At 38.8% G+C, this 13,574-nt stretch overlaps 1 protein-coding gene across 1 annotated transcript in view; it reads left to right on the forward strand.

The window, feature by feature from the left end:
• Positions 1 to 13,574, forward strand: part of JAZF1 (JAZF zinc finger 1) — a 158,161-nt gene that overhangs the window by 94,387 nt on the left and 50,200 nt on the right. Inside the window, exon 2 of the mRNA XM_008566526.1 lies at positions 852 to 1,048. Coding sequence (XP_008564748.1) covers positions 856 to 1,048 — 193 coding nt within the window. The 5' untranslated portion in view covers positions 852 to 855. The remainder of the gene's footprint in view (positions 1 to 851; positions 1,049 to 13,574) is intronic.

Consider the following 13,574-nt stretch of genomic DNA (forward strand, 5'->3'; position numbering starts at 1 on the left):
CATATGAATGTCTGCAATGTTAGATTACACAGTGAGAAAAGAACAAAATTTGAATATTACTAAGGTAAGAGGAGAGTTAAAAGAAGAACTTTGAAGTTTCCAAAGTGAAACTATCAAGAAAAGTCACCTTTCCCTTTATGAGTAGTGACATCAGAACATAAACAGATCTTTAACAGTGATGCTCCTCCTGGTACTGCTCCCTGCCCCTCTTCTGGAATCTGCTTGGATAGAGGTATGCTGTCATTCTGTACACGTTTACCAAGGTGTGCTTGGCAGTATGCTAGGAACGATTGCAGGGCCTAGGGAGACAAGACTTCAAGTAGGCAAGAAGGTTTTTAAACCCCAAATGGCAATAAGAGAATCCAGAATAACACAAATACAGAATCAGAGTTTTCATGAGGCTGTATATGTTAAGTGGCAGTTAAGTGATACAAACGGTAACTGCTGTCAACCTGCAGGTGAAGGAGTCACTCTCTGCTTGGGAATAGTTGGGGAATTTTGAAGATGGGTAGGCTTCCTATGGGTGGAAAGAAAGAAAGTGGGCCTCTCGAGAGGAAACCTTGCAAGTGAAGGTGTTACAGTGGGTACAGATATATTTTGTGTGTATAAGTTTCCTGGGAAGGAGGATTTGCCTACAGAAGAGATGGGCCCGATTTTGAGGAACCTTAAAAACAACACACTAGAAGATCATTGCATTGGAAGAGGGAAGCTATTGTGAGTTTTTGAGATTGGGACTGATCTGTGACCAAGCTCCTTTCCCAAGGTCAAGCATCTGTCCCACTAAGTTCACTGTCGTACGTCCTCCTGTGCAATAAATGGCCCAGGTTACTTACCTTCCATTGTTGTTTCAGATTCATGACGGATGCTGCCCGCCGAGAGCAGGAGTCCCTAAAGAAGAAGATTCAGCCGAAGCTCTCGCTGACCCTGTCCAGCTCAGTGTCTCGAGGGAATGTGTCCACTCCACCACGCCACAGCAGTGGAAGCCTTACTCCCCCTGTGACCCCACCCATCACCCCCTCCTCTTCATTCCGCAGCAGCACTCCAACAGGTGAGTAGCATGACCCTTCTCCTTGAGAACGAGAGGTGGGGAGAGAATGAAAGTGTGTGTGATGTTTTAGGGGAAGGAGGGGGCTGGGAACAGATAATGACTCAAACCCACCACTTCCTTGACCCTTTACTGGTCTCTGTAGAGTGTGTTGATTCATTCATCTATTTATTACTGAAGAAATGTTTACATGTTATTGTTAATATGTGTGTGATCATAGTTTTACAGATTTTTAAGGCCTTTACCATTTATGATATGTGGATGAAGTGATTTGATGTCTTGGGTTTGCTTCAGTCAGGTGGATGAGTAGATGAAAAAATATTGCCGTGTATTGATTATTGTTGAAGTTGAGTGATGGGTACGTGGAGGTTCATTATACCATTCTCCCTGTTGTTGTTTATGTTTGAAAATTTCCATAATGATTACAAGCAAAACCACACTTAGACTGCCTCCTACGTACAGACACTGAGCTACAATAGCAGAAGGAGGCCCCTCTCCTGGACCTCAAGGAATTTACGCCTAGTGGAGGGTGTTGGCATTCTAGAGAGCCAAAAAGTACACTCTTGTCTTCCTCTCCCAAATGTTGAAGTGATTAAAAAATAAAACAGTCAGAGATGAAGATCAAAATATTAACTCTATTACTGCATAAAGCTAAACTGCAGAATGGAGCTTGGATCTGTAACAATTGGAATTCTTAGTATGTCTTCCTTGAATTCAACGTATTTCCCAAACTGCCCATCTCAGCTTACCCCAGGGTGAGAGCAGACCAGAGTGTGCCCTAGGCCCTGCACTGAGCATGCTCAGTGCCTTCTCCCCACATGGGCAGGAGTGAGTAAAGATGGTAGAAAAGCTGGAAAGGTCCCGCTTTTTCCTGTAAAGCAGGGAATATATTTCCCATCCTCTGGTAGGAGTGTAGACAGTCATTAATCCAATAAATGCACAAATAAATGTTACATCGTAATCATGACATGTGTTGTGTAGAAGAACTTGGCGATATGAAAGCATCCAGAGAGAAGTTTGACCTGCTCAGGAAAGGCTTCTCTTGAAAGGCAAAATAGGAGTTGAATAAGGAAAGAAGGAAAGAAGGAACAGTGTTCTTGGTAAAGAAGAAAAGGAGGGAAGGTGTTCAGGGGAACATGTTGCAAAGGCTTCGTGGCAGGGGATGTCTGGCAGGTTCCAGGTACCAAGGCTGAGGAGGTATGCAGCGAGCGACTAAGGCATTGTGTGTCTAATTAAAGATTTTGGTTGATTCTAAGAGCAAAGGGAAGCCATTGAAGATTAATCACACATCATCTCCTTAGCATTTCCCCCTTGACTTGAGTAAAACTGTTTATTTTCTCTTACAGTTTATTTCTCTTTCATCCATCTTCCATCAAGCAAGGTGACTACAGTAGTATTTCTCAAAGAGTGTTTCAGAATATTCATTTCACAAAATATTAGTTGGGGGAAAGGGATTCCCTAATAAGTTTGGGGAGGTGATAGTTTAAACAAAGTTAAACGGGTTTCTTTAATGCAAGGCTTTCATATACACTGTTATTCTCCATGGGGAGGATTTAGCAAGTTTCCCAAACTTAGTTGCTCTGATTAGGGGACCTTTTTTCCATGGGGCATCTCAGAGGACTCACAGTTGACAGACACCCTGTGTTCAGTCAGGATTGAGCATTCAAGACAGGATAAGTGTGAGACGCAGATGGACCAGAGTTCTTGCCTGAACCACTTCTTTTACAAGTGGTGTTCCCCTGAGCAAGTCACTGGTAACACCCATAATATAGATTTTGTGTAAGAGTTCAATGTGATAGCATATGTATGCACCCAGCACTCAATAAATGTTCATCTCTCTGGTCTGGGGTTTTGAACTAGTTACTTCAGGAACAGAATCAGGGTCATTCTTCTAGAGGGTGAATTGGTTCATTTGGGCATTGGGCATTTGTCCATTTCCTTGTATAGGCCACCATGTTTCCCTTACATTTTATTTGGTGAAGATTGACTTTCCAGGATCTTTATTTAACATGTATGTTGTTAATCTAAGGAATGAAGGAGAACACAGCTTTGAGAGTGTAGTGTAATTCTGCTATCCTGTCTTCTGGGTATTTCTGTAATATTTATTTACATGTGATATGTATTGTGGGGGCAGTCTCCAACTGTGTGTGTTTTATCCCTGAGTTAATATGGACTGCCTCATGTCCAACACCAGATAACCATGACTGCCCCAATTAGTAATGGCTGCCTTAGAACCCTGTGAAAATAAGACAGTTTAAAAGTGAGAGTTTATTATTTTTCATGTAAGAATGTTTGGAAGAAATGGAATCATTTCCTTTCCTTCAGACATAAAGAAATCTTTCTGACACCCTGCCTATTTTAGCAATTTCCCACTGAGAGAATTAATTTATGTTGTGGTAAAGATGTATCATTTTCAGTCTGTCACGATCATTGGTAAGTTATTTGCTGCTTGAGGAACATTCCATGTAAACATCAAAAATTAGCAGGGGAAATGGTTTCTTAAACCCCTACCCTGTACAATTTTGATTGTGTACATTTTTCAATGTTCGGAATGTTATTTTACCTGTAGTTAGAGAGATCAGCTTATTTTGCCTGACTAATGTGGTTTCAATCACTTTCATTGCCAGGTTATAAATAATATTCCACATTTTTACCTCCTAAATTCACTCTTCCAAGTTCCATATTCAAGGTCTGTTCCTGGTTTAGAAGTAATAGTAATCCAGTAGGAAACTTCATATATAAAATAAATATTCTTTAAGATATACTTTCTTGACTAGACTGAATTAGAGCTTAGCTTCATCTTAGAGTTCCAAGTATTTCTTAGGTATTCCTGAAATCAGCATTTGTTTTGCAATTTCTAAATCCTAGGAGAATCTTCTTTTTTCATCTTTTTCATTTCCTATCCTTATGTGTTTTCTTTTAATATGTAAAAAAAAAGGAACATATTCACTTAAAAATTTAGGATGGTTTAAATCATGTGTCAGCAAACTTTTTCTGTAAAGGACCAGAAAGTAAATATTTTAGGCCTTGCAGGCTGTAGGGTATTTGTTTCAGCTATACAACTTTGCCGCTGTAGTGTGAAAGCAGCTATGGAACCATATAAACAAATGGGCATGGCATGGTGTGTTCTGTGGAAAGTAAATGTTCTATAAAACATTATTTACAAAAACAGGCTGGACTTGGTCCACAGGTTACAGTTTGCCAACCCCTGGTTTAAACCATTGAGATGTGGAATTTAGAGATAAACATGAATAAATTTTCTAAAATAAAGTGTTAAAACGATTTATACCCTCCTCCTTTAATGTAATAATATCTAGAGTATAATTAGTAAGGGGGGAAGGCAACTAACATTTGTGGAGTGTTTATTATGTGTGTTTACTATATTCTTTATGTATGATGTTGTATTTAATCCTAACACTAGCCCTACTGAGACAACATTATTATTCCTATCTTCAGATAAAGAAATAGAAGCTTAATAGGTTAACCTGACATATCCCGGTGTCTGTCTATTCAAAGAATGTGTTTTTTCCCCAATGTACACACGCTTTCTCTCTACATTGTTACTACATTAATACCTTTTTAAAAAACTCTTGTTAGAACTTTCAGCCATCTAGCTGCCCCAATTACTGTTAACTTGATACCTCCAAACTTAAAACAAAAATATGTCAAAGTACTGGAGCCGTGGTTCACCATCGTCCACCATAGCGCCCACTTTTACTGCACTCCACCATTCAAACAGCTTGTCAGAACTGAAGGACTTACCAGTTTAGTTGAGCCAGCCTTTTCTTTAAGGGTGAGCTGACTCCAGAGAGCAGCTCTGTTGTTAAAGTGTTGTTTTGAAATTGGCCATGGTGGGGGCATTTACACCAATGAAATACGCAAATACTACATATCAGGACGTCCCACTTCCCTATTTTACCAGTATACCACTGTTTTATCCTTTCAGTATTTACCAGATTAATTTAGTTTGTAGTTCAAGGGATCATGGTCCCAATTGTGTCTGTGAATCAACCTAAAGCAAAAATCAATCACCAATAAATCCATTTAAAACAATGGGTTGTTTTGCAGCCACCCACAACGTTATAGGTCACTATGTAAAGATATGGAAAGGTTTTCACATTATATTGTTAAGTGAAAACATTAGGTTACAAAACTATATGTGCAAAATGATCTCAATTTTATTTTTTACTCCCCAAAAGTTAACCATGGCTACCTTAATATGATAGCAAGATGAATGTTATTTTTGTCCTTCTCTTTTTTCCATACTTTCTAAAATGAACATGTATTGTTTTTTTTGTGCATATAATCAGAAGATAAAGAATTACCAAAAAGAAATTTTAGTGGATTTCTTCCCATCAAATTAATTTAACTGACCCTTTTTGGGATCCGAGGAAAGTCATCCTATAGGAAAGGCCTAGGTTAGCTTTTGCATCCATTAGTAGAAAGCAGGTTGTCTTAGTTATCAGTGCCTATAGCTTAGTTAAGAAAGTAATTTCTTTTCTCTATGCTCTCCCCCTCACATTTGCCCGTTGAATCTCTTAAAACAGTGACTTTCAATCAGGCCGAACACTGAAATCATCTGGAAATTTTTTAAAGCTACCTCTGCCTGGGCTCCACTTCCAGAGACTCCTATTGAGTTAGTGGGTGGGGCTTGGGCATTGGGAATTTTTAAAGCACTCTTGGGTAGGTAGGTAATTCTAATCTACAGCCAGAGTTGAGAAACCACTGTTTTAAAATGTGACCCATCTAGGTGTGATATCTGTGTTTTCTAGCTTAGGTTACCATATTTCCACGTTGTCTAGAGAAAGGTTACTGTAGTCCATTTACATGGACTCCAGAGATGAATCCCATGGGGCTGAACAGATGCTCACTCATGTCTTAATGGAGAAGCCATGGAAAGCGTTGGCTGGATTTCTGGTTATAATGGCATTGCATAGTCTCTCCTGGAAAGTATTTGTATATATATTTTGGCACACTTGTGGGGAAGGTGGGGAAAATTCAAGTATTAAACCAGAGAAAGGCACCCAAGGAGATCAAGCTAATTTTTTTGTTTTCTTGTTTAGGCTGACTATGAATGCACAGTTTAACTTTCCACATTATTTTATTTTTACCTCATATTCCTGTGTCTCTTGCTATTTGGCCTCATAAATTCAACATTTACTTATGGTTTTTACAATTAATTGTTAAAAGGATAATGATAAATAATTATAAAGGTAAAAATTTTTTAAAAATTTCAGGAGTTATTAACACAGAGAATTATTTTTAAAAGTAAAGTATTAACTTTTAAGATGGAAATTAACTGTGCAGTACAGACTTTAAAAGAACTGGTGGAATTTTGCTAGGCATTTAGAAGCTTTATCTGAATAGAGTTTAGGTGAACTCTTCCCTTCTGCCTTTATTTTTAGAAAGCAAAATAAATTTAAATACTCATAGGTTTAATAAGAGCAGAAAATCTCAAAGAGAAAAGACAACCAAGATAAGGTCTAATCTAACATATCTCCCCTCACCCCCCCAAAAGAGGAGAATAAAATAGAAGGAAATACCTCAGAGAGAAATCCTATCCTATTTAAGGGTGGAGAATGAGAAAAGAAAAGGGAAATATTTCAGCCTGACTACACATGAATTTCTGAGGCTGTGCGTTTATTTTTGAACAGGTCCTACCCTAAAGAGTAAATGTCTGGATGATACCTGCAAAACATTCCCTAAAGTCTTCCTATTAAGAAAATGGTCTTTTCTTTTTTTTTTAGAAGTTTATTTACTCGGTAAGAAAATGATCTTGATCAGTATTTCCCCTTGCTCGTAAAAGCACTGTCTCGTAGCTGGAGAATGATAAGACATTGCTCTATTATCTGGCTTGTATTACATTGTTATATTCAGGGTCACTAACAGACCTTTTCCTGGCCTATTGTATTTTGCTTGTTTATATATTACTTTGTTCTAATTTTTGGCTTTTCATCTTTTTTTTTTTTACTCCTATATTTTTTTAATTGAAATGTAATTGATTATTCATATTTGTGGAGTACAGAGTTGAATATCAATACCTGTGTACAATGCATGATGATCAAATCAGGATAATTAGCATATTCATTATTATAAAATGTAATCAGTTTCATCTTCTTTTTTTGATTGACTAGTAAAACCTTTATCCTGCTACCTGAGTGTCATGGTCTAGTGTTATGGCTAATTCTTCCTCAGCATCTTCTGTGGCTACTCTTTTTAATCTCCTCTTGCTACTGAAAGCATTGGTGGAGTACCGATGGCAGTGAGCACATAGTGTTTCATTTATTTTTTCACAACCATGCCACTTATAAGAAACCTCCCCAAACAAAACATTATTTTAAAATGAAGAAAACAATCAAATCAGTGGTGATCTCTAATAATAATAATAATAATAATAATAATAATAATAGATTATGTCTTTATAGCACTTTATAGTGCACAAAAGCATTCATATTTACCATCTAATTTTATCCTTGTTAACACTCAATGAGACAGAGTGCAAGCATTGTTAACCCCACTTTAAAAACAAAGAAGTTGAGGCTTACTTAAATAACTTGCCCCAGTTTAGATGTTTCCCAAGTAGAATAGCTGCTGTTATCCACAGCCCCAGGATCTTTTCATTTGACGTCATTTATTGAACATCTATTTTGTTATAAGCCACTGTGCCAGGTATTGGGGATACAGAAAAGCATAGGGCATAGCTCTTGTGGGTTAGATTTTTACATTCCTTAGTAGAAGCAGGGTATACACATGTAGGACAGGGAATGAACATGATGAACATACACATGGGCGGAAGTATGAGCACAGATGTTTAGTAAGACAAGACAGAGATACAGGGCCATTCTCTCTTTGCTGTTTAAGTGTAGTTATGAGCTGTGTATTCACACCCATAAAATGTCTTACATATGGCAAGGCAAATATAAGTTCCAAAGGAGTTGGAATAAAGTCAGATCAGAGGGAAAGTGATTTGGGTAAACAATTTTATAGCCCATGATTATGGAATGTCAGCTTAGAGTATTTTAGTGAGCAGTCCTGGATATGCTGACAAAAGTTGGTATGTAAATCTAGAGCTTTCTGGATGACCTTTTTGAACTCTGGTAGCATGGAGGTAAAGTGGTGAGAGCCTTTGACATCTATGGGGTCTGGTTTCAAATCTTGGTTCTGCTACTTGGGAGATAGATGGCCTTAAATCTTTCTAAGCCTCATTTGTATAGTAGAGGCAATGCCTATCGCACTGTGAGGATTAATGAAATAAGGAAAGGGCCAGGAACAACTGCTTGTGTTAGCATCATCCCTACTTAAACAAGGACATGAGCTTAGGAAGGGTACCGCTCTGCTTTCAGGATACCCTGCACTGGTAAGTAAGCTCGTGTGTTCAGAAACTGTTGGCTATCAAGGGTGGAAATGGTTGATGTTGTCAGGTTAGTGAGGGCTTCTTGAAATAGCCATCTAGCACGTGCAAAATAAAAAATAAAAGTAAAACATTTTTTGCTCTTAACTGAATCCTGACCCTTTGGGTTTCACAGCCCTGACCAGGACTGTGTGTGTGTTTTTATTTTTGGTCTGTACTAATCTCAGAGAAGGCTGATTCTAGGAATGTGCATTACGGTAGTATTTGCTAATGACCTGGTCTGGACATGGCACATTTTCAAGGGGACAGGGGCTTATATCCTCACAATAGGAGAAAATATTTGCCAACCATATATCTGATAAAGGTCCTGTATCTAGAATATATAAAGAACTCTTACAACTCAACAATAAAAAGACAAAGATTTAAAAATGGGGGGGATGACACTATTTTTATTAATACAGGAATGTTTAAGATAACTATTTTGTGGGCCGGCCCGGTGGCACACTGCTACAGTGCGCCACTTGGGAAGTGCGGCGGCGCTCCCGCTGAGGGTTCGGATCCCACATACAGACCGGCCGCTCACTGGCTGAGCGAGGTGCGGGAGCAACACCGAGGGTTGTGATCCCATTGCCGGTCCTGGTCCGGTACAGGCGCGACACTGAGGGTTGCGATCAGGGATTGTGGTTGTTCTGGCAAGTTATTTTTGACAAATACAAGAACAAGAAGCATGTACTACTTGTTCCAACCTCAGTTTTTTCTCAGTAACGATGGACTAATATATCTCCGCAGGAGCAACACCGAGGGTTGCAATCCCATTGCCGGTCCCCGGTCCGGTACGGGGGCAACACTGAGGGTTGCGATTTGTTGCCGGACACGGAAAAAAAACAAAAAAAAAAAAAAAAAAAAAAAAAAGATAACTATTTTGTAACCAGGGATGGTAGAAGTGAAGATTCAGCAGATTTACAGATTTTTATATCCTGTTTTGTTGTTTTAGTAAAGGTGGCAATAACCCTTTTAATTGTGGAAATTCAAAGCACTAAGAAATAGAATATTAGATGTTTCTAACAGATGCACCCACTCATTAATGAGCTTTGTCCCCTCTCTTGAAGGATATGCCCACATAGACCCAACCACCACCACAGTTGGGGTGGGGGGCATTGCCCCACCCATTTTAGGGTCCTTTTACATTTCAGATTCCCTTTAAGTTGTGGAAGAACTGAACATCTTACTGGTAAGATTTATATCAAGGACATAGGCGAGTTTTGACTACAGCATCTCTGAAACTTCCTGCCCTCCTTCCTGTGAAGAGCAGAGAGCGTGCTCAGAACTTCTCTGAGGGGAAAGGGCATCAGATGTCATTGTCTCTCTACCCAGCTGAGGAGGCCATGTCCTACAGAGGTCGTGTGGCTTCTTCAGGACTACAAAACTGAGTGATATTGACCCAGGAATTCCACTCTAGGTATTTACCCGAGAGGAGTGAAAACATATGTCCACAAAAGACAGGTACAAGGATGTACACAGCAGCTTAATCACAGTAGCCCCAAACAGTTAAGCAGTCCATCTGCAGGTACGTGGTTAAACAAATTGTGATATATCCAGCCAGTGGAATAATATTTAGCAATAACAAGGAGCAAAGTACTGATACACAAAAAGACATAGATGAATCTCAAAAACATGCTGAGCAAAAGAAGCCAGACACAAAAGTGTACATATGAAATTCAAGTACTGGCAAACCAACATGTGATGATAGAAATCAGAACAGTCACTGGCTCCGAGGAGCGTGGAGGTGCATAGACAGGAGAGCTCTCTGGAGTAATGGATATATTCCATATCTTGACTGGGATATGGGTTACACAAATGTATACATTTATCAAGCTCATCAAATTATACACTTAAGATCTATGCAACTCACTGTGTGGAAATTTTACCTCAATTTTTAAAAAAGTGGCACAGGCAGAAAGGAGGAGGAGGAGTCCACAATGTCTCCTTACTCCTGGAACTAGCAAATAGCATTTCCTCTGCTGTAAACAATTCATTTAGGAACAAAGGAAGTAAATATATGTAGTAGTTTGAGTAGGAAAATCTCTGGAATTTCCTCTCCATTGATGAAAGACTGTAGGCAGAATGCTTTATGCTTAGCTTTCTTAGTTTAGGAACACTAAGGAGGCAGTAGCATGGACAAACAAACCAATTACCATACATATTGAGGAAGTCGAGAGAGACCGGTTAGCTCAGCTGGTTAGAGCATGGTACTGATGACTCCGAGGTCTAGGGTTTGGTCCCTATACCAGCCAGTGCCAAAAAATAAGTAGATAAAATAAAGGTCCAAACAACCAAAGAAGTAGAGAGAGAAAAAAAGAAAAAAAGGAGGAAAGAAGAAAAGATAGAGAAGAACTGTTGCCAAACTCTCAGTCTTATGGCACAGTTGAGAATGGGCTAGTGATAGAACGTGCTTCTTTCTGATAGATGTTTATAGCACCTAAGTCTTCCGATATCCAAAATATTTTGGCTCTCATGAAATAAAGAGCTCTTCATTATGTTGAGAAGTTTACAAGAAAGAAAACTAAAGCTGCCCGGCTTCAGCCCATGCTGAGCGTTAGGCAGCCACTTAATAGGAGCTTACCTTCAGATTTAATATCTGCAGTAACAAAAAAATGTCAATAACTTAACTTTTAGTAAAAATATTTTGGGGGCCTACTATCTTAATGCTTTTCTGTGTTTTTTTTTTCTTTTAATGTTCGTGTCAAGTGATGTGATCCTATGCTTAACCGTTTACATGTAGTTATAAACCTAAATTTCATCTCTATTGACTGTCACTGTTTAATCAAAGTTAATAAAAATAATATGTCCACTGTTAAGAATTCCCATGAGAAATCTTGAAGGTTTTTACAGCCATGTTTCACCTTGTGCTGGAAACACAGTTAGTGCTATGGCCCTGGATCCTAGTTGGCTTTTTCTTCATCCCAGCAGGGGTGTCTCTGCACTGGCCAAAAATTATCAAGAAAGATCACAAGGTAAAATTGTTTTAAATGGCACACAGTAAGCCTGTGCTGCTCACAGCCCTCTCCCCAAAGAAGAATGCCATCTTTTTAAGCCAAGGTCTAGAGTTCACTCATATGCCAACATCCATCAGGGCACACTTCTCAGTAATTTTCCTTTGGAAGCAAGTACCAGAACTGAAATATAAGTGCTAAAGAGCGCAACACGGTGTAAGTCCAGAAAATTGTGTGGATTCTGCTGAAAACATGAGTAAACAAACAGATGCTCAGGACTCCCATATACCTCTAATGTGAAACCCGTGTAGATTTAACACCTGATGAATTCGTAGACCCTGCCAATGGTGTATATTTCCAAAGAACTCTTTTCTCCCACCCTCACGGTCTAAAACATGGCATATTAAAATCAGAGAAGCCCTTTCATCTTCCTGCGTATCACAGCAGCAAACTTATTTTAATGTCTTTTCCATGTGGCTCTAGTTTTAACAATACAGTGATTCCCCAGGCACATCCAGCTGCACAGCATTAAACAAAGGATCCGCAGAAAAATGAGAAAGCTTTAAGTAAGCTGATTTTTTTTTTTTTACACAAACAAAGACAAGGTACAGAAGACTCTCACTGCCCCTGTCCCAGAACTTTGTTTAGACCTCTTGGAAATGCACTAAAAAGGAAGCAGTATTTGACAGGAAGAGAGAAACTTAGGGTGCTGGAAACTTTCTTGTACCAGGGACAGAAAGGTTGCTGGTTGTCCACTTGTAGCACCCTACTACCAAGCTGACATAGTTTCTGCTTTGGAAAACAGGGTACCAGCAGTAATTTATATTTATCAATAACATTTTGGTTCATCTTATTACATTAACAATGTATTTCATACTCTCCTTGGCTGAATAGTATTTTTATCAAAAACCAAGCCAGTTCAGGCTCTATTCGGTATGGAAACGCATATATAAAATCCACTGTGAGAAACTAAAGTTGGTTGGGGGACAATTATACATGAATTTGACATCTACTAATGCCATGATGTACTGTGTTTTTTATCTTGGTGCCCCAATTATTAAGAATTATTAAGAAAAAAGGAAAAACAGCCAAGGTGTTCCAAGTGGTTACAGGCCTAAGGACAAATCACTCTCAGGAAAACTGAATAATTTTGAATAAAGTAGCTGGTCAGTCCCTACCATTGTCTACCAGCGAAGACATCTCCTTACAGCCTGAGTCCGGCTGGGTTTTTAGTTTTCAAATAGATACATATTTCAAAATTATCATGATTTTCAGATAACAGCAACAAAGAGTAAAACAGATTTCTCTTGTGGCAGATAGTAAAAGTGGTGCTTTCCATGTGATCAATGTTGAGCTAAGATAAGCCATGTAACTATACAGGTAAGATTCTTGTCAGAATCTGTGACTTGAAAATAGCTGCATGGAATCGTAGATTCGGGGTGGGAAGGCCATCCGTGTGTGCTTCCATTCGTGCAGGTGTGGCTCTCTTCCTCCTAGGCAGAACTGTCCTGTGTTATCTGGGCTGAACTCCAATGCACTAGCAGTTACAGGGACTCGTGCTGGACAGTCAGTTTAGGATGGTGTTTTGGGGACACAATCATGAATCTTGAACAGACCCACACCCCCTTAAATGGTTACTTTCTAATATTCCATCAAATTCTAGACCATTATTGTGTTGAAAGTCTCCCTGAAATTCACCATGATGAAGTTAGTTTTGGCAGAGCACTTAGATGCTATGAACAGTATATTTCACTGCCATGAAAAGGAAACAGTCTTTGAAGAAAGTGTTTAATTAAAGCCACTTGGTTTCTGTAATATCTGCGTATATAATTTAGAATATGCTATGTTGTGCGTAAAGGAAAATTATTTTCTTAAGAATAACAGAACTTGACAAATGGTTACTATTTAAAAGCATAAAATTAAATGTCACAACTCAGTTGAGAGGGAGCTGCCAAGGGGATCTTGCCCAGAGTTAGTTATAAAGGGCTAGATGGGCCACTACCACCACCTGTGGGTACACACCTCAACCTGGAGGGGTTTTTTTCCCCCTGGGAGATGAATAAGCCCCTTTTGGAAATGAAAACCATAAAATTAAAATTATGAAGTAACTGTAAATATAAAAATTGGGTTTTTTTTAATTAAAGAAAAAGGAAACAGTTTCTATAATAACTATATAATAAATAGG

Source organism: Galeopterus variegatus, unplaced genomic scaffold (genome assembly GCF_000696425.1).
Source record: "Galeopterus variegatus unplaced genomic scaffold, G_variegatus-3.0.2 Scaffold251, whole genome shotgun sequence".
Taxonomy (NCBI): Eukaryota; Metazoa; Chordata; class Mammalia; order Dermoptera; family Cynocephalidae; genus Galeopterus; species Galeopterus variegatus.